This window comes from Capsicum annuum, chromosome 6 (assembly GCF_002878395.1).
Source record: "Capsicum annuum cultivar UCD-10X-F1 chromosome 6, UCD10Xv1.1, whole genome shotgun sequence".
NCBI lineage: Eukaryota > Viridiplantae > Streptophyta > Magnoliopsida > Solanales > Solanaceae > Capsicum > Capsicum annuum.
Genome location: NC_061116.1, coordinates 171,361,556 through 171,388,761, shown reverse-complemented (window position 1 = coordinate 171,388,761; position 27,206 = coordinate 171,361,556). Strand labels below are relative to the sequence as shown.

Sequence of the window (27,206 nt, the reverse complement as noted above, 5' to 3'; positions counted from 1 at the left end):
AAACACTAACCGATACATGCACTGATAACTGATAAGCTCAGGTCATGGTATTTTGAAAACAACAGTGCATGCAGAGTCTGAAGTAATCATAAACATGTAACCTAATAGTGTTCCTCTTGGTCATAACAAACTGTGTATAACTATAAAATTATGAGTTGACTAACTTATTACTTGAAAGGCCTGAAACATAAGTAAGCACATAGGTATCGGGTGTTTATAACCTGCCTGCACAGAATGATTACAAAATTTGATAACAACACTTGAAACAGTGACATAAAGTCGGAATTCAAAGACCCAAAGCATAATACATGTCACCTAACTGATAAAGTCCATGAATTTGAATATATAAATGTATTAAACTTGGGAGGATAACAATTTCACATGGTTTAATTCATAATTTGCTAATTTGACATATGAGCAATTGAATATGACATGAGTAGTTGAAATTCAAAGCATGAAGTAATCTAATTTTCATTAGAAAAACATATTGACATGCTTGAATTCAAATTTCTACGATGACATAGATAAAATTCATGATACACAGATAATTTCATAAAAGAAGATTAAAAATTCATAGTTGAACAAAATGAAAAAAATTTTGGGACTCAATGGGTGGAAGAAACCAATTGATGAATACCTCACATACCTTAATTATTCTAATACTTGAAGAAAAATCTTGTAATTTGAACCTTGAATCCTTGAGAAAAGGCTTGATTTTATGTTTTTGGAAAAGGAGATGGGTTTAACGTATGATAACTGAAGAGGAATGAGGAAAATAATGCCCCTATTTGGGTTTTAACTCATGTATTGGGTGTTTGGGGGTGAAAACAGGGTTGATAGAGTGGGCAGAGATAAAAAAACTGAAGAACCTTCTGGAAAATGTCTAGAAGCTGTACCAAAAAGTTTGGCCATGACTCATAAGATCTGGGTACCAGTCGTGTACCGAGTCACCACCAAAAACCCAGATTTTGACCCCTACTATCGTTGTTATGATTCCTCCTGACAACTCATAAGGTCTACTTACGAGTCGTCAACTAGAGTCGTAACCACTGGCAACTTTGACTGTGGTCCAGTAATTTTGCCATAACTTTTTACTCCGATATCGAATTAAGACAAAATTGATATCGTTGGAAATATAATTCAATTACCTATCTGTTAGTGGGTCATAAGATCATAAATTCTTAGTGGAACAAAAGTTATGTTTGTTTTAATATGACTATAGCTATATACATCCTAAGAATTTAATCGTTTAGGGATGTTTTGACTTACCTGTAAGTTAGGAACTATATGGGGGCTTAATATATGTCTAATTCACTTGTAAAACTACCAAAACATGAGGCGTGATTCTCGAATTCTTTACTGGTTAGGCTACGAGTCTTTATAATGACTCGTAATGTCTGGATATGAGTCCTATTCTAAACTCATAACCACTAGGATAAATTCTTGACTGAGAACTGTTGTGACTATGATTACTCTTAATGACTCGTAAGGTCTGATTACGGGTCGTCAACTAAGTCATAATCACTAACAGCTAATTGACACTTAAAGGGAAAATTATTGTCACGCCCCAAAATCCCATCGGGCCGGACTGGCACCCGAAGCCGAGAAGGCCCGGGAGAACCCGTTCAAATACCTATACTTTCACTTATATGTCACCAAAAATTTGGACAGCACTTCGTTGCATATAGAAGGGTCTAATTACCTGTATCAGCACAACACGCACAAATATATATATATATATATATTACGTAGCCATCGGGGCCACCACATATACAAATATAACATCACTATATAAACTTCCATGACTTTACCCTTCCTTATGTCTACAAAGCCTCTAGGATATACATGACATAACTAGGGTCGGGACAACCCCCCCGCCCACACATGACTCCTGTACAATAACAAAACATAAGGAACCGACTCGAAAAGCTCCGAAGCAAACTGGAGCTCACCAACAATAGCTGTATGACCTGGCTCCTATCTATGCTGTGAATGAGCTGAGGTACCTGTGCCTGCAGCATGAAATGCAGGTCCCCGTGGGGGACGTCAGTACGAAATATGTACTAAGTATGTAAAGCTGTAGATAATCACATATGATATAGGAGCTTGATAGAAATCAGAAACAAGTGAATAAGTCGTAATAGGAGTGGACCACACTTACTAGAACTTGTGACAACCTGTACATTGTATTTATTCAATCACTTTACCTTCGTTTTTATCGTCTTTGTAATCATTATTGTACTGTACTGTGACCATTAGGCTGCCTCCAGTACATATCAACTGGGATTGACCCATGCTAGGCTTTTGCCCCTGGGATACCACCCATAAACACATAAATAGGGATCGACCCATGCTAGCCTTATGCCCCTGGGATACTACCCGATAAGAGAGAACTTCCATCACTTATTTCAATTAATCTTTGAGATTGTTATTTCTGTCGCCACCACATTTTTGATACTTTGAAACAATGATACATCAATAGAAACCAAGTAATAGACCTTCTATACAATAACGATGTAATAAAGACTCATTGGTGCATCAACAATGTGTTTCAGAATCATCAATATCACAACAATGAAATAGGAGCCTTTTGGTATATCAATGAAACATTTTGACACTTTATAGAATGGAAACAACTTCGTTGGTAACGTAGAACAATACATGTTTTTGGACAACCTCAGAATCTTACTTGATGGAACATTGGTGTTTTCATACCAAAGAACATTGTTAGAGTATGCTTTACATACCTCGTCGTAGATTCGGATACCAATTTCACACAACTTCCCGCCTTTACAAATCACTTATCTACAATGAAATGTTTGGCATCCAGTATTAGCAACCCAACACTTCAATTCTCTTCCATAATTCCATACAACCAATATTTGCAAAGCATTCCAAAAATCAACTTGAACAATAGGTTTATGTGTATATATATATATAATAATCATTTCAATACCACATCATCAATACCACATCATCACACCAAATTCCTTCACAATTCAACATAATCCAACATCATTTCCCAATCATCTTTCAACAACAATCAAATAACATACTTCTTATGCTCACATGCATATATATATATATATATATATATATATATATATATATATATATATATATATACATATCCATATAAATAACACCAACATAATTTACATCCTTACCATAACATGGCCCTTTTGATTTCGAAGTCCTGTTGGCACAAATAAGGGGTGCTTCTCGAAGCCCTCGAGACGGTGAACACAACTACGGAATCAATTTGGATTTTCTACGGTTGAATCACAAGATAATTGGAGTTGAAATTTGGCTAGGGTTTCTTAGTCTTCAATAATGGATCATAAACAATGAATATGAGGCTAAGTATATGTATATAATGACCAATTTTCGTTCATGAGGTGATGGAAAATGACCATATTGCCCTTAAAATTTTAAGTAAATCCGAATCTGTCCATGGTGGACTGTTTTGACAAGCTAAAGTAGATCGACCATAACTCTTTGCTTCGATATCGGATTTGGGTGAAATTGGTATCGTTGGAAAGATAATTCAAAGAGATTTCATTTCATATAAAGTAGGCCACCCAGTTCGTCCTGTACAAGGAGTTATGATCGTTTGAAGTTGACCCTAAAAATCTATTTTGAGAGGCTGAATTAAAACGAGTATAACTCCTTACTCAGATGTTGGATTTGGATAAACCCAATTGCATTGGAAAGAAGACTCAAAGATCTTTCTTTTGATAGGTAGTAGATCTCCCAGTTCATTATATTGAGGGAGTTATGATTGTTCAAAGTTGACCCAAAAAACTGGCAGGCCTCAGTAGTTTGTGTGCAGGAAATTTTCCTGCACATTTACTGTTCACAACATCTCGGCCACCGTTTTATAGTTTCGAACGTGCTCGATTATATCCGAAACATATCCGTTTTTGGAAATCTTTATATCGTTGGAAAGCTTATTCAATAACCTTCGTATGGAACCATCGACGGGCAAATTCCGGTATAAATAAAATAAAAAAAATTAATTCCATATAAATAAGACCAATACACGTACTTGAATACGCCAATACATGTACATGAATACGGGGTGTTACAATTATATAACTTCTTACCACAATATTAGATCGAGGCGGGACTTGCGGTATTAGAAAGCTACCTTCATGGGCTTTCTTTTGAGAGATTTAGAACATAAAAACTCAAGGTATTACAATATCTCCCTCTTAGGATCATTCATTCCTGAATGATACTAATTTGGCTGAAAGAATAGAAATAAAGAGGAATAACTCCTGGCATGGAATTCTGAGAGCTGGATATAGACATGATTACTAAATTTCGAACTAACTTCAACTAGCTTGAAAATTTGAGAACTCACTAGTATTGCCTGGTTGAATTTTGAAGTTGGATAACTAATATGATATTGATTTCTTAATCTAGATATCATTTATGGTTAAGACTGATTTAGACTAGAAGTAAGGACTCAACTGAATTCAAAATTTGCATGAATATGAATAACTTACCTCATGGAATAACCATATTTATAAAATTTCAGACAGTAAGATTGGATGAAAGGATGGAAAACTACAGGAGCTTGTCTATCTTATTGCTAAACTGCATAGTTGGCCACAGAATTATCTTATACTGAAAGCTTATAACTCAACTGAAGTATTTCTTCAACACTCCTTCTAAGAAGTTTTAGGAACATTAAGGAGTAAAGAATTTTGGTCATGATCTAAATAAAATATCCAAATAAAGAATCGTAACATGGCTAAAACTCTATAACATGAAATATAGGCATATAAATCATAAGCTAGGATAGAATTACTATGTCTTAGGATATGCAACTACCCACTTTCAAGCTTAGAAACATTTCTCAAATACTACCTCAACTATGTTTTTCCTTACAAATACTAGGCTTATTTGATGCCACTTATAATTCTCACATAGGTACATATAACCATTCTAGACAAAGTCTGAGTTAAACTATATGCTCTCACCATGTTCAAGCCTAACTCAAAATCATAATGTACAACATATAACACTGTAATACTATTCTAAACCATGAATTCAATACCCTATGCATTTTCACAGACATTATCTCAAGAGTAATTCTTCTTACCGCTTCAACAACTAACTTCAACCTCTTACTAGGAATTCACTGGTGCATAATGCATTCATCCACACATAGACCAACATGACATTCAAGCCTATAATTATAACCACATATGATCTTAAAAGCATCCAACCCACCTAGGAATTTTCCCACATTCTCTAATGTCTTCATCAATAACAACTTTTATACACTATCCTAAGAAACACACATAAAATTTCAACTAATCACGACATGTATCAAAAGCTTTACCTCAATATTCCTTCAAACTTATAGCCTTAGATAAAACAAGCATACAACAATCTTTCCTCAACAAGAATCATTTACTCTCCCCATCTAAATAATTGTCCATGACCACTATCTTAACATAAGGAGAGATAACTAAAAGGTTAGAACATGAGGATCTAAAGCATGATAGATTACTATTCAAAACTTTGACACTTAATTGAGGCCTGAGGAATAGGATATCCACGGCATGGATTCAGTAAAGAGATCTAAATTGAGGACATACATGACATAATCTAAATTTTGTTGACCATTAAGAGTGTAGCATGAGTACCTGAAACTGAACACACTATAAAGCATGAGTACATGAGTCATGAGCTGCATGACCTGAGCTTGGAGTTCGTGAATTCATGGAATATGATTTGTACTTCTGAGTGAACTGGAACTCCTCATACTAGGAACTGGAGCGTACATGATTTTATGGCAAATGCATGAATATGATCTATGATCATACAGTTGACTTGTAAGGCTTGAGTAGATGTCGTGATGACTGAAGTACAAAAATTTATACCAAGATAAGAATGGGTCGGGCATCTTCCTCCCCTACTACTATTCTACTATATACCGATATCACTACCAGAATCTGAGAGTCTGACTTGGTTCCTTGTTGTATTATCTCCCTCTTAGCTTTAAGCCATCATTCTAAGTCTGTGGACCCCTTTAATAACCTTTAAACTAAACTAAAACAACTTTACTCTAGAGTTAGAGATATAACAATACACATAAATAATTGTAATACCGCATACTTCTACCTAGCTTAAAATCATCCCAAAAATGTTAAAGACCTGCTTTAAAAGATGAATCTACTTTTATACATGTGAAATTTTTAAGATTTTGACTTTTTGTTGTATGGTAAATTGAATAAGCTTTGCATCGATATCAAATTCGCCCAATTCTGACACCCGAGCGAAGAGTTAGAGCCATTTTAGTAAGGCAATGTGCCATCTAAGCCATCAACGCGTCACAGAGCAAGCCAAAATGGCAATCATCAAAATCCAGTGAGCCTCCATAATTATGGCACATTGCCCAAGGCTTAAATTCAGAATTATCCCCTTCGAGTGTCTCAGCGCTATACCACCGCGTCGCGGTGAGATTCCAGGTCCCATTCAGTATTGCAATGTGATTTCACCACGTCACGTCGTCGGCCCAGTTCCCAGTTGGCAATTTCCAGTGGCACGATGTGATAGCTCCGCGTCACGCCAGGTGCCCAAATTGGGTTTTTAGTGACCAAAAATAAAAACCTTCTAAGGGCAATTGGTTTTTTTTTCATGACCCAGATCAGCCTTTAAATACGAAATTATGCGCTAAAAACCCTATTATATCACTTTTCCTCACTTTCTCTAAAGAACCAAAATCACTCTCTCTCAAGAGGCAAAAACTCTAGCTCAAGAAATCAAGGCCAATTCCAAGAATCTTTCCAAGAACTTCAAGAATTTAGATTTCCAGGTATGTTAAGTGTTGATTCATGGATCCCTTTCACCCATGAAGCTCTAAGATTCCCTTTTCAATTCAAAGATTGTATATTTAAGAATGTTAATGATTTATTTGAATTAGAATTCATGTTCATGTTGTTGTTGGGCTTTGATCCATGTTATAGACTATTAATTTCAAGAATTGATCTTAGTGTGATGATTTACGTGGAATTCTTGATAAACTCTTTAATTTGCAAGTTAAATTATGTAGCCATGATAATTTGATTTATTGATTATTGTATAACCAAAGCATGTTCCCCATATGTTTGACAAAATGCCTATGTGTAGAAAATAGTGCCTTCATAGCATGTTATTATGAAATCCCCATTCATGTACAAGTTAGTGCATGTAAAATGTTCGATGAAATGTCTTAGTCAATGAATTATGGATATATATATAGCCATTATTGCGCTTTCAATCTTATGCCATGATTTACTTTTATGGTATCGAGTCCTGGGGGTATTAAATACCCAATAATTTTGTTGTGTTCCTAGGGCTAGTGTCATGTTTTCATGATACTCTCAGTCAAGTCATGATCAGTAGAATTTAGTTAGTCATGTGACTCAAAAAAACTCAGTAAACTCAGTATCAGTCCAGTCCTATTCTGTAATCTCAGAAATCTCAGTAATCTCAGTCAGTCATCATGTCTCAGTAGTATTCAGTTCAGACCTTAGTAAACTTAGTCAGCTAGAAGAACTCAGTAGCATTCTGTCAATTAACAAAATTCAGTAGTATTCCGTCAGTTAACGAAAATCCAGTGAACTCAGTTCGATCTAGTTAATCAGTAAAATTAGTAACAGATCAGTCCAGCCTAGTATGAACTAGGAAATCAGTTCTGTGTCTATTCAGTTAGGAGTAGAATTCAGAACCAAGTGAACCTAGGGATGAGGACACACACTTTCATCCAATAGAGGGTATGATCCTTAGTTCCAATCCCTACGTTCCAGAACTACGTAGCCAGCGTAAGTTGAGATGTACCCCTACGAGTCAAGGGACTATACATCTCATTTATGTTTTTCTTACAGGAGGGGTTGACGAAAGAGCTCCCTGTTAGAGAGGGTTTACTCACAGCTTGCCTTTACGCGTGGCATGATACTGACACCCTTCCACCTGAGGTTACAGGTTGGGCCCCACCAGTTCAGATTCGGGGCATGTCGGTTAAATGATTACCTCCCACAGTTTTAGTTTCAGATTTAGTCTTCAGAATAGAACTCAGCCCAGTTCTATAGAAATCAGGACTGTCAGACACAGTCACTCAGCTCAGTACGGAACTCAGCTAGTTCCATCAGAATTCAGGAATGTCAGATACAGTCACCCACTTTAGTAAAGAACTCGAATAGTTATACAGATTTCAGGATTATCAAATACAATCATCTAGCTCTGTATAACACTTAGATCAGTTATTTATAATCAGGACTATCAGAAATAGTCTTTCAGCTGATTAAGGGTCATCACGTGAGTCATAAGCACTAGCAGCTGGTTGACACTTAAAGGAAAAATTGTATGACTTCTTGCCACGATATCAAATCAAGGCAAAACTTGCGGCGTTGGAAAGATAACTTCATAGGCTATCTTTTAGAGATTTAGAACATAAAAACTCGGGGTATTACAATTAAATAACTAAAAAGATAGTAATAGTTACATTTAGAGCTTCAAGGCATCATTAATATGATTAATTTTGTAGAATATACTTCTAATTAATATTGTTATAATGGGTGTGCCAAATCAGAAAAAAAAGTCAAGTAAAATGGATTGGTCAAGTAAAATGGAACGAGGGAGTCGTTCCTCAATATAAAATACGATTGAAAAAAAAAAAAGCAACATTTATTTTGAGAGAACTTCTTTTGCTAAAATAATACTCTCTCCATTCCAAAATAATTGAATTATTGTGGTATTATCATACCCCATGAGAAAAATCGTTTAGGACATAAATTGTAGGTTACTTTTCACTATTACCTTTTTAATTATTTTTAAATTACTATACTAGAAAATGTGAACTACTTGAGAACCTCATTAAACGAAAAGGTTAAAATTGAAAGAAATTTCCAACATGTCTCTTAAAGAATGAATAATTTATTTATTTTAAACATTAAAAAATAACTCAACAATTCATTTGTTTGGGAATGGAGAGAGTATCTTTTTGAAAACAGTCTCCATGATAAGGTTGTATAAACTATACCCTTATGGACAAATCTTTTTCTAAATCCACACAAAGTGAGAGCTCTAATTCACTAGGCTACCTTTTCTAAATACTATCTATTTTGAGAGGAAAAAAGTAACTCGTCATTTTGATGTCTAATTTTAACTCAGTTTTCATCATTTGACAAATAGGGGCAATGCCTTCAATTTGTGTCCGCAAAGAGCGGCATCATCAATTAAAGAGACACCGTTTTATGATGGCATTCCGCAATTGGCAACTCATTCACGTTTACGCAAAGTAAAGTTACAAACTACCCTTTACCTAATTTCTTGGAAACAACTCGTGGAAGACCTTTTCTATCTAAAGAGATAAACCTAAAATTTACTCTCTTTTTTTCATTTCAAAATAAGTTTCATTTTAGCAAGAAAAAATTATCTCAAGCTATTTATTTTTTAAAAAGTTCAAGATAAAAAATAATTATTATTTTCAACTATATCCTTATATTACAGAAATTCATTCTTTATAACATTTAATCTTGTAATAAATATGGGTAATTTAATAAATAACACTTTCCACTCTCTCTATTTACTTTACTTATCTGTTATTAGTGATACTCTAGAATTTTAAATTTGACTAATAATAATTTATATAATTATTTAATATTAAGAATAAAATTATCTTGAATTTTCAAAAAGAACAAATAAAAAATAAATAAAATTTACTTTTAATTTTTTTTTATATATAAAAAAAAAAAAAAAAAAAGATACACTCAATGTGCACTGAAACTTCTATGTGCAAAGTCTTGAAAAAGGCAAAGTAAAATAATATGGACAAAGTATTTATTTATTTTGTTAATAGTAGGCATAAAATAAGCTAATACTAACACCTATTTTGGTTGAAAAAAGAAACACCTATTTTGAAACTCTGAGGGTCGTTTGGTAGAGTGTAAAAGAATAATGTTGAATAAAGTATATTAGCAATGCTTGTATTATTAATGCAAGTATTAGTAATGATGGTATTAGTTATACATGCATTATATTTTACACAATGTTTGATTTGGTGTATTAAAGATAATATATATTTATATAATTTTTATAAAAGAATGTTTTTTTACCAAATTACTTTTCTTCAACCCTTCTTGTGCAGATAGCTTGCACCAGATCTCAATTTTCATAAATTGGAGTGAAAATGAACGATCTTATGACAAAATCGTTCTTAAGTTATGTATAATTGAAGAAGCAAACCCATTTGGATCTTGATACAGAGAGGAATTTGGCGATGTGCCAACTCAGCGGCATTGATGAAGACAATCTTTCCAACTTCTTACATGAAATCAAGGCAGTGAAAGTCGGTGATATTGAAGAAATTACTAATCTCTTGATCGATCTTCAAAATTTGAATGAAGAGGCAAAAATGACTCATGGTCCCAATGTTCTTCGTGGCCTTAGAGATCAAATGGATTCTGACATGATCTCTATCCTTCGTAAATCCAAGAATGTCAAGGCAAAACTTGAAGCACTTGACAAATCTAATGTGGCTAATTTAAATTATTAGTGGCATATGCTGAAGGCACTGTGGTTGATCGGACGAGAGTGAACATGACTAATGGATTGAGGTTGGACAAGGCACGAGGCTGTAATGGACTTAAAGAAGAGCCTGGACAAACTTTATCAGGTTTTTCTTAATATGGCCATTCTTGTCGACACTCAAGGCGAACAAATTAATTACATTGAGCATAACATGGCCATTGCTGGAAGCTTCATCAGTGGTGGGAAAAAAAGGCAGGAAAATAATTTAAGGGGTAATAATGTCATTTAACGAATTAATACATGTGTTGAAAGTCTTGCATTACTAATACATGAAAAATAGTGTGTATTACTGTAATGCCCCGAGTCTGCACCCCAGACGCCACATGGTACTTACGACCCCGAAGGACCACAATCTAACCCATGACTGATATCTGGTGTGAGCACTGGATAGCAACACTATAATAAATGAGGAAAAATAGGCTGAAATGCCACAAGGTTCAAAACTTGAAATATTGATAAAGAATATCAACTATAATAATAATTTATACAACTGAATACTGTCTGAAAATATAGTCTGAAAGTCTCTATCTGTCTGAATATAGAGTTGATGGGACAAGTCCCCAACTAACTCTGACTACTAAAATAAACTGAATACTGAAATAATGAAATGATATGATAACTTTGTCCTCAAACTATGAGGACTCACTACTAGGTCTGTTACTGATAGTCTGGGTTGCTAAGTATGGTCAGGAGCCCGTGCGTCTGAACCTATGATATAAAACATCATAGTGTAAAAAAAAAGGTATGCGCCAGTACTTTGAATATACTGGTATGCTAAGTGAGGTAGGCTAACACGCAAGGGTTCATATGCATGAACAATACTGACTGAATGGCATGAATACAACTGATTGAGAGTACATGTATAACTAAAACTGATAAAACGCTGATTATGCATTACTGTGCACATATCTACATATACTGTGTCTGAGGTCATAGTAATACTAGATACTGAGTTCTGATAACTGAATGACTAATATCTGAGTTTACTGATAACTGTATTATTGATAGTTGGGTGACTATTTCTGACAGTACTAATTCTGTAGAACTGAACTGAGTTCTATACTGACACTGAAACTAAAACTATGGGAGGTAATCATCTAACCGACATGCCCCTCTCTAAACTGATTGGGGTCCAACCTGTAACCCCAGCTGGAAGGATGTCAGTACCGTGCCACGGGTAAAGACAAGTGTTGAGTCACCCTCATCTAGCAGGTGCTCTGAACGAGAACGGTGGTACCCTTAACTGGCAGGTAGAATACCTCATCAATTCTCAACTGACAGGTTGATGTCTCAACATACGTTGGCTACGTAGTTATGGAATGCAAGGACTGCTTCTAAGGTTCACACCCTCTACTGGCAGGTAAACCCACATCCTTGGGTTCACTCGATGTTAAATCTTACTCTCAACTGAACTGACCACTAAACTGTACTAAGATGGACTGAACTGTTACTGATCGTGATAACTAACTGAACTAGACTGAGTTCACTGAGTACTGCAACTGATTGAATGTTCTGAGTTCTATTTACTGACTGGATATACTAAGTTCTGTACTGACTGAATACTACTGTACGTGACATTACTGAGACTGTTTTGAAGCGACTGTAATTCTAGGTAATCATCTAGATTGTCGGGTATTAGATACCTCCAGGACTCGATAACATGAAAAGTAAAGCATAGCATGATCTTAGAAAGCATTATAATGTTCATAACGCATTCATAGAGACATTTTATCAAACACTTGTAAGATATAAGCTTGCACATATGTTAGCATGTCATGATTTCCCCATTTAATCCACATGAGCAATTTATCAAACACTTGGGGAACATAATCTATGCACATAATACTAATCAACATGTAGGCATCATGATTTTCAGTCCTAACTTACAAATTCAAGGGCTTTAACATGAATTCACATAATACTACACACATGTCAAATAAATTTACATGAATCTTGTAATAAATCATGAATTAGAAACCAATTAACATCATAAACATGATTACACTCAAGCCCAACATGGAATTCATGAATTCAACAAACTTGAAGTTTTAAAAGAGGTTCTTGAACTCCAGGAGTGGAAGGAAATCCTTGGATGAACACCTAACATACCTTGGTGCTTGAATTCCTGAAGATTGATGGTGAATTTCTTAAATATTGATCTTGACTTTGATGGGTTAGGGCTTGTTCTTGAAGAGAATTTGAGAGAAAGTGAGTGTATTTTGCTTTTTGAGAGTTGAATATCGTGTTTTGGGGGATGATTAAGGGTGGAAAAAATGACTCAAATATCCCTCTGAACGCGGACTTTTAATGATTGAAAGCGTGCCCAGTGACGCGCAGACCGACACGCTGGGTCGATGGCATCAACATGATGACCAATGCTTCGCGTCGAGTTTGCGTTGGTTCACTGGAATTGCACTGAAAGCTGGGGGAAATTATTTGTCAACGCGACGTGTCAAGATCACGTCGATCCACTATTTTGGTCACCTGACATGATTCAAACGAGGTCCGAAAAATCCGAAACTCACCCGAAGTGACCTACTAACATTCCTGATCATGAATAAACTTAAAAATCGATACTTTAAGGTCATAAGGATCGTGAAATAGGATCGTCAATTTACAAAGGCTAAAATACTTCTAAGTATAAATACTTGGCTGAAATTTCTAAGTCTGAGACCTCTTTTCAAGCTTTAACGGATTGAATAAAGCTTAAGATTTTGCGGAATCTTACAATTATTAATACACATCTTAATACATAATAAAGTGTATAATTAGTACAAATATTAATTATGCATAATCCAAAAAATAATGTCAAATAAGATATTATTAATACACAGAAACTAATAATTGTATTATATTTTTAATACACTATGTCAAATGTGCGTGAAAGTAACAGACAAAGATGTTTAGATCATGCATTATGCATATTCTTCCTTTTTTCCTTGTTCTTTGTCATTTCATACATACAAGAATAGAACACTTGACACACATGCCCACTAAAACCAGAAAATATTTAAATATTTAAATACTACTCTCTACTTTGTGTGATCCAAAGCCACCTTCCTTCAACCTCTTCTCCATTAATTCATCTTCCGTCTCTCTTGTTTTATTCATCTTTATTCTCTCATACCAACAAGACAAAAACAAAAACCCAATCAATCACCCTAAAATCCTTATTCTACAATGTTTGGTGACGCATGAATAGCCCAATCTATAAGCCTCAAAATACACACACTAAAAAACGCCTTTCAAAATATTTAAAATTTTCACGGCGTAACTTTCAATATGCCTCTAATCATCAAATGAAATGTGAATAATCCGTCCTCCTCTCTTTGAAAGAAGCGGCGACGCCTGCATGTAGACGTGGGTTATATCTACCATGCAGAGAAATCATGGAAGAAAAAATCCCAATATTGAATAAAATCAAAGGAGGAGGAGGAGGAGGAATAACAAGACCGTTATTTGTATTTTCTCTACTCCTTTTCTTCACATTAGTTGCTCTATTTAGCCTCCAAATCAACAGCGAATATTCAGTCTTCTCGATCCGGGCCTTCGATTTCATTTCGGGTCGGGTTGTATCAATCCCGGATCCTCAGCAGAGTTGTTCTGGTTTCTTTGAAGAGGTGTTAGAGAGAAAGGTGGTGAAATCGATAAAGGATTTCGGTGGAATTGGGGATGGAAAAACGTTGAATACGGCGGCGTTTCGAAGAGCTATAGAATTTATGGCGCGTTTCAAGGCAAGTGGTGGGTCCCAACTTGTTGTTCCGAAAGGGAGATGGGTTACGGGTAGTTTTAATCTTACTAGTAATTTCACACTCTTCCTCCAACATGGAGCTGTTATTCTCGGTTCTCAGGTATGTTTTGCCATAAATTTTGGATTAAATTTTTAAAATTTATCTTTGAATTTTGGATTCGATTTTGAAAATTTTATCATCAAGTTCCAAAAATTGATCCAGACATGTTATTGGGTTTTTGGACTTCAACTTAAACTTTGAAATTTTTCCAAGTGAAATGCATTTTCACTCATTTTCTAATTTCAAAAATTAAAATTTTCAAGTTTAGAACTTCAAAATTTATGGTGGAGAGTTTAATCTTTTCTTTATTTTACCATACATATAGAGGTTTCATAATATCTCATTTTTGTTGTTAATATCATACTCCTGTGTACCTATTTACAGGGCTGGGTATAAAATATCAAAAATTAAATTATTGAACTGAATTAAAAAATTTGATATTTGGTATTCGGTAATTCGGTATTTGATATGGTATTTGAGAGTAAAATTTTAATATTTTGGTATTCGGGATTGGGTTTGATACAAGATATTAATACCGTTTAATATTCAGTATTTACCGAATATCGAATATATGTGTGTAATCCAACCCAATAGACGATAGTACTAGTCATCCCGAAAAATCACTTGGACCTTGGTAATATATTTGTAAAAAGAAATAAAAAGAATACTAAATAGAATTTCTATTAAATATATTCTTTGAAATTTAAACGCACATTTGCACATCTCTAACTTTAATATGGTATTATCAAATACCGTACCGAATCGAAGTTTAATTACCGATTATCGAATTACCAAATTGATGTTTATAAGTATAGTATATGGTATCTATGTTAAATTACAGATTATCAAATTATCGAACTCAAACTTTGAAAATATCAAATCAAATACCGAACGTCCATCCCTACCTATTTATATCAATCAACCTATTTATATCAATCGTTACTATTTCGTTAGAGCTTGCAATGTTTAAAATTGACAAATAAAAATGAATAAGAAAATATTAATTGGCGTAAAAGGTGGTGAATTTCAGTACTATTGTGATGGGTTAGTAAAGTGGACCACACCCTCAATAGGGAAGAGACTTTTGTTTCGACTTGAGTTGTTTGTACTTGGAAGAAATAATATTGGGATTCACGGAGAAACTATATGGCCACACGTGAATTAAATAGACGTTTGTTATTGTCTATGTCTATTTGGGTACTTTCGATAAAGTCAATAAAACTAGGTGTTAATTTTCCAATTTCCGCCAGTGGATGGATCTTATTCCAAGTTCTGACCTAGATCCAGTTGGACTTCTATGACGTGTATGAATTAAATAAATTAAAAAAAAAAAAAAGGTGTAATATATAAACGTGTACTTTGACTTGATTTCAACTGACATCAAACCTTATGACTCTGTTGTTCACAAGTATACACTTAAACTATCATAAAATAGACACACGCACCTTACATGACAAATCGCATGAAATGCACACGTCCTACATATCAAATTATGTGAAACTATCATGTAGGAAAAGTGTGTCTGATTGTGGCTACTTGTGCATTCAAAGATGAAGGACAGAGAGGTCAGCCGTGACTGGTTAAAGTACACGGTTTAAAACGAGGCTTTAATTTGACATGCTAATTATGAGAGACGGAAGCTTTTATAGTGTTTTTAATTTTTTCAGAAAAATAGTCTAATACTTCACTGTTTGTTGTTCTAAAAGAAACAAAGTAATTTTAATAATCAATCCCCAAAGTTTGAGTGATCATTTAGGGAATTAACTCTTTTATATTGTAAAATTTCTTATTTCACAGAAAATGTGAATTTCTTTTGTGTTCGTTAAAAGGATCCAAATGAATGGCCAATAATCGAAGCTCTGCCTTCATATGGAAGAGGTAGAGAAAGACTTGGAGCAAGACATATTAGCCTCATTCATGGAAATGGTCTCAGCAATGTTGTAATTACAGGTAACTTCTGCCTCATATGTTATGTTAAAAAAGACATTATTGTTCTTGCCAAGTAAGCAACAACGGGTTCATTGCACTTGAGCTTATAAAATATACCCTAATGATAATATGTATTGATTAAAAGCACCTAGATGTTCAGCATTAAGATGCTATCAATTTGTTTAATATTGAAGTCATCATGACTGTCCCCCAACAGAAACATTGCATTATGAAGACTTACAAAGGTTGTTTGGTAGAAGGGGTAAGAAAAATAATTCCAGGATAAAGCTTGGGATTAACTATATCTCATGTTTGGTATAAGGCATTACTTAATCCCAGGACTATTTTATCCCACCATTTACTTAATCCCAGGACTATTTTATCCCACCATTTGTACTAAAATGGTGGGATTACTATCCCATGGGGTGGGATACTTATCCCATACCTTCTAGCAAATGACCCTTAGTGCATAAAATTAACAAAAGGAAGGCTGAGATGGTTTGGGCATATGATGAGGAGAGGCATAGATGCCCCAGTTCGTAGGTGTGAGAAGCTAGCTTTGGATGGCTTTAGGAGGAGTAGAGGTAGGTCGAAGAAATACTGGAGGGAGGTGATTAGACATAACATGGAGCAGCTACAGATTATTGAGGATATGACCCTAGATAGGAAGGTGTGGAGGTTGCGGATAAGGGTAGAAGGCTAGGGTGAGTGTGTGGGTTGTATCAAGGTGTTAGGAGAGCTCTTGTGTAGCCGGGTTAGTAATCCTAGGACTGTGTCCTTTAGTAGGAGCCTCTAGTCAGGAGAGTTTGGGTGTGGTGGGTGTCTTTGGTCCATGAGTGTATGTTACTACTAGGCGGGTCCTATCTCTTATTTGAATTGCTCATATTTCTCTGATATCTATTTTAGTATTTCTTATTCCTTATTTTTGTTATGTCATCCATCCTGCTTCATGTTCCACTAGGACCTTGTGTACTATGCTCTATCTTGAGCTGGGGGTCTATCGGAAACAGCCTCTCTACTTCTTCAGAGGTAGCAGTATGGACTGCGTACATTTTACCCTCCCCAGACTTCACTTTGTGGGAATACACTGGGTTTGTTGTTGTTGTTGTGGTCAGATTTTTCCTTATACTCTTTAAGAGAACTTATGTTTATGCTTCGTTATACCTTTTAATATGTTTTTCCTTAAAGTCCAACTTTCAGCACGTATTTGCTTAATATGTTATGAGAATTATTGACTATCTAGTTTTAGTATCTATTATTTGCTTTTTAATTTAAGAATTTAAAAGTTTTCTTAATATGTTATTTCTATTGAGTTCTCGGTTATTTATTTATGCTAATTTAATCATTTTTATTTGTATATTAAATTGCTCTTCTTTTTTACACTTCACATTTTGGTGAAGCGATCCTTCGTCGCTTTCCAAAACATTGGGCCCAACCTTGGGCCCTAAAATCCGCATCCTTTTGGACTTCAATTTGGGCCTTCAAGTAATTGTAGGACTTGGTAAAAAATCTTCATTGGGCTTGAGATCTTCCTTCATCCTAAGATATCTTTTAGTTGTCAATTGAGCTTGTCTTGAAATTCTTGTTTTCAATGAAGTTAAACTTTTTTGGATGCTATTAGGGACCCGAATCCATAGCAGAAGGTTGAAAAGTATTGTAGTGTCGGAGGTTCTTGAATATAAATGTAAGGTCTAATACATCGGTAAGTCTGAGTTGACAAGCACGGTATCAGAATGTAGAACGTAACTCTAGTTCCTGCTGGGTTGTTACATTTACATGTGATTATTGATGGACTAAGTCAGCTGAAGTTTTACTGTCAATGGAGTCAAAACGCAAAATTAATGGAGGAGAACAAGAATGAATAGAACATAAAAGAAGGAACAGCTAAAGAAAATAGAAGCCAAGATGATTATTATCCAGTTTTACTGTGGAATGTTAACTGTTAAATCTGCCTAGTACCTGTCAATAACTCTAGCTCCACTTGAAGCAACAACAAATTCAGTGTACACTATGAATATAAATTTAATTGTAAGTACAATTGCCTCATAAATAATGGTAGTTATGCTTCTTGACCACTACCCCTTTATCATAATCTATGGACATGCTCAAAGTATATTAGAAGTAAGAATACAGTAGTCTACGAACATTACAAAATCGATTCTGATAAGAGTGCAATATTATATGTTTATGTAGTTATTTTGTTAATCTCAATAATCACTCTTTTCTTCTCTTTTTCCATAAATATATCTCATTAACTCTTTCCCATGATTCCCCTATCTTCTTTCGAATGAGAATGGAACTTTGCTGCTACTTTTTCAGTCTGTGTCTAATCAATTTTTCCTGCTTAATTTCAGGGGAAAATGGGACTATAGATGGTCAGGGAAAGATGTGGTGGGAGCTTTGGTGGAATAGAACTCTGGTACACACCAGAGGCCACCTTGTTGAGCTGGTTAACTCTCAGAACATTCTGATCCAAAATCTTACACTCCTGAACTCCCCATTTTGGACAATTCACCCAGTCTATTGCAGGTTTCTACTGTCATTATAACTTCTCTTACCAATTTTGCGTGGTACTAATGAATGGAGGACTAATTACCTTTGCTCAAGGAAATTGCTCTTGATTGCTGCACAGTATTTTTTTAAAAAAAGTTGATATTCAGATTCAATTAATCAGTCAAATAAATATACATCTATTAGCAGCACAAACCTTGCTCAAGAACAACTGAATTAGTGATATTTGTTAATACCATGCTTTCACAAAAACCAACCAATAGGTTGAAAGGATTCAATATTGCCAAAGTAGTCTTTTTCCTGCTAGTCTTGTATGTTGAGGTGAGGGCAACGCAAAATCTTAAGATGCAGAGTTACAATGAGGAAATCTTGTTAAATAAGCATGCTCTTTCTTCCTTTCATTAGTTTTCCTTCACGATAACTATTTTTATTCGCCAAATTATCCATGTTAGCCAGTAGAGTAACACTGATATTGCATTTGCTTCAGGAATATTGTAATCAGAAACATGACTATTTTGGCTCCTCTCAACGCCCCCAACACGGATGGCATTGACGCAGGTATATCACAATACCATTAAGTTCTGATGTAATACTTGAAGTGTTCCACCAGGACGAAGAAGAATGATTTTGAAATTCTATTATGTAGTTCTCCCGTATTCAGATAAAAAGCCACACTAAAGCTAAAACGATGGGAGAAATAGTCGCATCTCTTTTACTTCCACTTTCAGGGTGGTGTATTTGGTATGAAGGAAAATGTTTTATGAAAAATATATTTTGGAAAATGTGTTATTAGAAAATAAGTGGTTTTCTTACCCATTTTCTTGTGTTCGGTAAGTAAGTAAAAAATACTGTCCCAAAAAGTATTTGTATATAATCTAGACAAACACTATAGGGCGTACTTCATTAGATATGTCATTTTTCTTATCTTCAGGAAACTTGTTTCCTCAAGAAAACAAAAAATTTTACCAATCAAACATGGGGAAAATGGAAAACATCTACGTACCAAACACACCCTCAATTTGAACCAGAGAAACTTCTCTTTTTTTTCCATCTTTTCTTCTATCTCAGGCATACAAAACTGTCCGCTCTATCCTATTACTTTTGTCAAACAAGATTGTAAGATTTAGAATATCTGTTTCATACACATAATTGTTTTGTAGCAGACTCCAGCTTGAATGTCTGCATTGAAGATTGCTACATTGAGAGTGGTGATGACCTTGTATCAGTGAAAAGTGGGTGGGATCAGTATGGTATGAAAATTGCTCGTCCAAGCTCGAACATCATTGTAAGGAGAGTGAGAGGCACAACCCCAACATGCTCAGGGGTTGGTATCGGCAGTGAGATGTCCGGAGGTGTTTCTAATGTCATCATAGAAGACTTACATGTTAGAGATTCGGCAGCTGGTGTGCGGATTAAAACTGATATTGGAAGAGGTGGATACATCGCCAATGTTACCATAAATAACATGAGAATGGAAAGAGTAAAGGTGCCCATTAGGTTCAGCAGGGGTGCAAATGACCACCCTGATGACAAATGGGATCCTAAAGCACTACCTAAAGTGAGAGGTATTTTTATCAGTAATGTGGTTAGTCTAGAAACAAAGAGACCTCCCTTGCTAGAGGGCATAGAGGAAGCACCATTTGAGGACATACACATGAAAAACATCAGTTTATTTGGGCTAGCCCCATCTATGAAATGGAACTGTGAATTTATCTCTGGTTCTAGCTGCAGTGTTTTCCCTGCACCATGTTCTCAGTTGCTGAAGAATGAATTTCAGTGTCCAAATTGATGAAGTGTTCAGTGTTCAAATTGAGATGATTTCCTTTCGTTCACTAGCATGAATCTCAATGCCGCACATCATGCCTGTTGCCCCAGACATAAGCCAGGATCGAGTTCTTGTTGACCCCTAACTGCACACACAAGCATCGGAAGAATGGTTTGTAGGCTACTTACAATTTTTTATGGTTTTGTAGGTTATTACAAATCTTTTTTTAATTAGTTTATGATATCTTTACACAGATTTTTTATTTTTACATCTTAGAGATCGGAAAAGGTCATTTTGGTTTATTCATTTTGTAAATGGTAAAGAGATCTTAATTTCTCTTGCTCTCGATTTCCTTAAGTTCTTATTTAAATAGATGGACATGTGTCCCAGGGAATTAAACTTTGAAAGACGTTTAAGTTGTTTTAATAAAGAATATGTTTATTGATATTCTTTATTAAATATATAACTGCTTAAAAAGTTGAAGATTAGGACTAGTATATTCTTTATTCACTCGAATAATACTAGTTGAATTCTAAATTTAATATTTATATGCATTTTAATTGTTAAATAATAAAATTATGTTTTATTTCAATAATTTTACTAGCATATAATTTTTTTTTGTGTATTTATTGATGTTTTTTTAGTTAAATAGATCAAATGCTTAATTGTGTATTTAAAAGTTAAATAGTATTAATTAAGTATGAAAAAAACTAAGAAAATGAAATAAGAAAAAAGGCAAACGACATGAAAAAGTAGAAATAGGTCCACTATCCAGACATGAAAAAGTAGAAATAGGTCCACTATCCAAGTATCAAAAATAGAGTGGAGCCTCATTCAACTTTTGTTTTTATTAAAAAAAAAAAAATTAATTATGTCGGTTTATTAAAACTTTAAATCAAATCAAACCAACATAAAATTAATTTTTTCAGTTTAGGTTTTAGTCGATTTTTTGGGGTTTTTCGATTTTTTCGATTCTTTTTGATTTTTTTAATAATATTTAGTTTTTACAATTATATTGTGATCGAAGATTAGATCAAATATGTTTTCACTCATGTGCTAATGAAAAATCATAATTATGAAAAAATAAGAAGCGGAAAACTCTCTTGAAACTAAAAAGTGAGATGAAGAGTGAAAAGTTTAGGTTTTAAGTTTATATTGAGTTTTGGATCATTTAATTAATAATTAATGGACAAATATTACAACTTAAAGGCCCAAATCTAAAAATATATCTACATCTACTTTCAAATTATTGCAAATTACTAAAACTGATTGAAAAAGTATTTAAAAAGTAGATTATAATTAATATTTTATGTATAAAAAAATTTGAATATTATATTTATACTATATTAAAAGTGTGAAGGACCTTAAAAATAACGTTTGAACTTTTTTTCCTTCATTAGAAGCCTCTGCCATAGATAAAAACGTATTTTTACTATTTTCCTCAATTTATTATTTAATTAGATTAAAGACTCCTAAAATATATGAAAAGAATTTAATAACTCCTAAAATATATAAAAAGAATTCTGATAAATTAAAAACTTCTAGTACTTCATAATTTAAAATTATAAAGAAGAATAAGTAGAATATTATGAATAAAATTGTAGGACAAGTCAAAGTTAAAAAGGAAAGAAATTGTTGTGCATGTAAAAAAAAAAAGAGGTGGAAAAAATTATATTTAATTATATGATTTACAAAAGGAAAACTTTATAAATAGAATAAATTTAATTTATTGTTCCTACACATGAGTTTTAGGATTTAATAACATATATTTGTTGATTTTGATTATTTAATCTAGGTAATATTTATTACTTCTAAAAATAAAATTTCACCTTATATAAAATATATTCTTTATAATTCTATTTAAGTAATATTTTGGATCAAAATTTATACGAAACAAATTCTTATATTGTACTTTTGTTTTTTATTTTAATTTTGATTCACGTGTTTTTTTACTATCATTATCATCATCCCTTTTGCCTTTATTTATTTCTTTTAAATCATACCTTTAAAGATTATATATGAAGAATAATAATCACCAATTGATATTGATTCTCTCTTTTGATAATTTCTTGTGTTTCTCTTTTAGTTGAAAGTTTCTGATCGAAAAATTGGATAAGTATGTTACCGCAAAATGAAGTTGTCAAAAATCAAAGGTTTATTGCTCTTTTTCTCTTTTACTTTCTTTGCGTAATCGTGACATAATTTTGATTATCATGACATAAAAAGGGCTCCAATCCCATTTTTCTTTTTAAAAAAACATATCAAGGTCACGAATTAGGATAGGAGGTTAAATTCTTTTTTTATTTACGGGTCATGTTTTTTGTAATATCGTAACTTTTATGTACAATTTAACCACTATAGAAATCCATATTATTTGTAAGTGAGACATATTAATTGTTATTTATGTTAAAGAAAATCGTAATACTAATTTATGAGAATAACATAAAAAAAGGCGGCTATGGAATTTCAAAGAACAAAGCAAAATCGAAGAAAAAAAATTATTTGTAGTATAGTCATTTTCATCAATATCACATTATGCATAGTACCCTCCTCTATCGAAGGTTGGGTTTGATTGAGTTGGTTTTAGTTTATATGTGAATGTCTTGGTTGCTTGTAATCACATTTGAAACCCTAAATTGACTTCCTCTCCATCGTTTTCTCTCTTTTCTCTTACCTCAAATCCGATGGTCCCCTCTTCTCTTTGAATAACAAAACTTCGATGGTCCCCTTCACTGTTGTCCAATCTTGTTGAAAAGAAAAAAGTACAAATCCTTCAACGACGTTGAAAAAAGTTAAGTTTTTTTATTGTTTAAAATTAATAGCTTAACTTTGTTTGATGTATAACTTTTTGTTGATTAACATTTGCTAAGGTGAAAAATACTTTTTTCTACTTATGAGTATAAATATGCGACGACGTGTACTAGAAAAAAGTCGTCAATGAATATCTGTCAATTGAGCATATACTAATAATAAGAATTTAGATTCAACTGATAATTGCTTAGATTCAGTGGGAGTTGAGAAAAATAAAATTTGAAGAATTGAGAAAAATGTTGGAAAGGAAAAATGTTAAGGAATAATTGCTTCGAAAAATGTTAGATTCAGTCGGAAAGGAAAAACGTTGTACTGCTTAGACTTCAACAATTATTGGAATTAATGAACAAATTCAAGCCATCAACTCGAAAACTTCATGCTAAAACTAAAAAGAATTAATTAACAACTTTCTTTCTGTTTATGTATGAATGGTCTAAAAGAGAACCTAAAATATTTACAGATAAGAGCTAGTTATTTATATATGTATAAGACACCCTCACATAACACCAAAGGCAAAATTATGCATGATTGGGTTTTACGATAGTAGTCCTAATAGAATTTAATGTACAGGTCTATATAATCATCAAATGTTGCATCCTGGGCCATTTGATGGGTCGTTACTTACGTTACAAGCGGTTCATAGGTCGCAAAAATTGTGGAAAGAAAATCTTGATTGTAATGAGACTGTGGAGTCGAAAATAATTGATGCGGCATGGACGATTTTTTATAACCGACCCCATCAGCGCGTCATAGAGTATATTTTCAGGGCGGGGTTATAGGATGTTTTTAGGGTAGGTAATATACAGCTTGACCATAAGCTGATCACGGCCATGATTGAACGGTGGAAGCCAGAGACACACACTTTCCACCTTCCCTTTGGAGAGGCCACTATGACCCTGCAGGATACCCAAATTTTGTTTGGATTACGTGTTGAGGGAAATGTTGTGGTATATTCGAATTTAATGCACCACAATTTTGATTGGGCTATGTTGATGCAAGTTCACACTGGCTTCACTCCTGCACCGGAGGATTTAGAAGGGACTAGCCATCTTAAAATAAGTGTATTAGTTGAGTATATTCGGCAACAGGTAGTTCTACATCCCATTACTGACTACACTCCTGATGATAGGGTTCAGAGGATAGCTCAACTATATATGTTGTTGATTTTAGGAGCTATTCTATTCCCGATCACATCGGGGAACGTCTTGAATTTGCGGTTCTTGCACTTCGTTGTTGATCTCGATCAGACAGGAACATACATCTGGGGCAGCACTGTTCTAGCATATCATTACTGGTCTCTCTGTCAGATATCTATTAGCGGTAAAAAAGTTGAAGGATTAATTCCTCTCCTGCAGGTATCTTATCTTATTATGTTAGTTTCAGTTCAATTATTCGTTAATTTAGTTAACATAAACTAATGTGTAACTTTTAGATATGGACTTGGGAGAGGGTCCTGCCCTTCCAACCAATACCGGTTGAGGATATTGATAAGGATGAGCCTTTAATGCCATATGGTAGAAAGTGAACGCGAAAGGTTAAGCGCGTTACAGAGACACATCATGCCCTAGTCCCTATGAGAGATCAGCTTGATCATTTGATGTCTGATTAGGTATATTGTCTTTATGTTACATCATATTAAGTTACATTATTATGTATTGTGCCGTTTGACATCATATTATTTGTGTTGTGTTGTGATGAGCCATATATTAATGTATCATGCTATATGGGGTCATATTTTTATTATATTGTGGCGTGTGGGATCATATTGCTTAGTTTTAGCCCTATTTAGACAAAAAAATAAATTTGAATTGGCTTGTACTCGATTGACTACAACGATCGATATATCATACATCTTGACCAAATATCTCATTGTGCTTACTAAATCACTAAAGTTACAAATGTCAAAGAAAACATATCCACAAAGTTTAGCTTGGTAAACTTTAGTTGTTATAAGCTATAATTCATTGTGCATTATATCTTAACAAAATAAGTTATTGTGCTTGCCTGCAGAATATTTTAAAAGCTTATATTATAATTTTATAACACAATTTACTCATCAACTGTACTTTAATATCAACCATTTTATCTTGATGTAGTTTATATGGGCACCACCATATCGTGCCATCCTCTATACTTTACCTCCTTATTGCACAAGTGGTGAGCCGATGTGGCGGATGCGGGTGCCCATGTTATGTTTAGAAAACATAGAGTGGCACCAAGCAGACAGAGTGATGCGGCATTTTGAGCGGATATAACACATTCCAAAGGCTCCTAAATGGCAACCTGACCATGCTAAGCATGATGATCGATCTCCAGTTGACCTTGATTTTATTTTAGACCATAACCGTTGTGTTAATATATGGATTAATTGGCAGCCTAGAGTTGTGGAGGCTCATAACGATGCCAACTTAAATGCCTATTTGGAAAGGTATTTTCTACACGATCGATTGTTAGTAGGCAACCCCACTCTCAGAGGTTCTAGGCACGTCCCAATTGTGGTTTCACATGAGGCGATACGTAGAGGCCTGCAATGATTGTATGAAAAAACATCAGTATTGAAGGAGACACCAGAGACTAGTGGGTGTGGAGTCGAGCTTGCTGATGATATTAGAGGTATTTTTGACCTGGCAAATCTGTCCTTTCATGGGCCTGCAGTTCCGAATGAACAGTACCAGGAGCCACTTGAGATACGTGGAGGAGATAGGGGAGGACATGGACGTGTACGTGGACGGGGACGTGGACATGGTGAGGTAGTTGTGCGCAGAGGAGGACGTGGCCGAGGACGTAGACGTATACATGGTGTCTTCATACGTGAGGGAGTATAAGATGTGCCAATGCTTCCAGCTCCAGAGCCAGATCCTCAGGCAGCGACAGATGATGACCCAGTTGGACAGCATGAGCCAGTTTATTACTATTAGCTTCTGTATTTCACTTGTGGTTACATATACCAGGTAATTCAATTATTTAGTTCAGTGGAATGTTTTGTATTTATGATCTTCTATAGTTCCACTGGCTATAAAGAAAGTAAATTTTTTATCCTTGGTGGGAAGAGTTATCTAGAATTTGTTATTGATGCGGAGTTGATATACATCCTTTTAATGTTGTTAACTCACAGTTTTTTTCCTAAACTTGTAAGGGCGTGCATTGGTGTTAACTCAGTTATCCTCCATCAGTGTTTGAAGTTTGTATAAAATACTTAAATAGGAGGTGTACTTGATTTTTTAAAGAAAACCCACTTGCTGGTCATGGCAGTTATTTGTGTTGTGGTATTATTTTCTTTCCTGCCTACCTTGTTATGTTCATTATGTATGAGACTGCAAAATTGAAATGGAACTATATGTATCCATTGTATCTAGCCTGACCTGGGTAGTGGTTCTGGGATTTAGTGGAGCAATGTTTACTTTCTCCTTTGAAAGAGAATGATTGTTTCTCACAGATATTGTTTAAAATGTAAATGCAGCTTCAAGAACATATTTTTCTTTATTTCTGTCCTTTAAGAAGTTTGGAAATAATTGAGGGGTATTCCCACTTACCAAATGTGGAAAATAATTCTTTCTTTTCTTAATTTTTCTTCTATTTTCCATTTCCCACTCTAACAAAATATTTATGAGCTAAACTGAGAAAGAAATAAAAAATAACGAGATAAAAAAAATAGGAAATGGACATTCCCTTTCCATACTGTAGTGTAGGATAAAATGATATCCCATCAAAAAACTACCTAAAAACTAAGTATATGTGCAGATATTATAGTATCATACAAGATTGATCATATACCCCTCTTGAATTCTTCTCAAAGCTGTCATATTGCTTGA

General features: G+C 34.2%; 2 protein-coding genes and 1 pseudogene across 2 annotated transcripts; all 3 read left to right on the top strand.

The window, feature by feature from the left end:
• Window positions 1-10,186: 10,186 nt before the first annotated feature.
• Window positions 10,187-10,683, top strand: LOC124899553 (annotated as a pseudogene).
• Window positions 10,684-13,494: 2,811 nt separating this feature from the next.
• On the top strand, window positions 13,495-20,919 carry LOC107873007 (probable polygalacturonase). The gene is made up of 5 exons (XM_047414967.1): window positions 13,495-14,438; window positions 16,208-16,328; window positions 18,662-18,836; window positions 19,306-19,376; window positions 19,982-20,919. The coding sequence occupies exons 1-5, from the start codon at window positions 13,977-13,979 to the stop codon at window positions 20,605-20,607; spliced, it is 1,455 nt and encodes a 484-aa protein (XP_047270923.1). The 5' UTR covers window positions 13,495-13,976; the 3' UTR covers window positions 20,608-20,919.
• A 3,305-nt stretch (window positions 20,920-24,224) lies between these two features.
• Window positions 24,225-24,919, top strand: LOC124899552 (serine/threonine-protein phosphatase 7 long form homolog). The gene is made up of 2 exons (XM_047414459.1): window positions 24,225-24,749; window positions 24,827-24,919. The coding sequence occupies exons 1-2, from the start codon at window positions 24,225-24,227 to the stop codon at window positions 24,917-24,919; spliced, it is 618 nt and encodes a 205-aa protein (XP_047270415.1).
• Window positions 24,920-27,206: the final 2,287 nt, after the last annotated feature.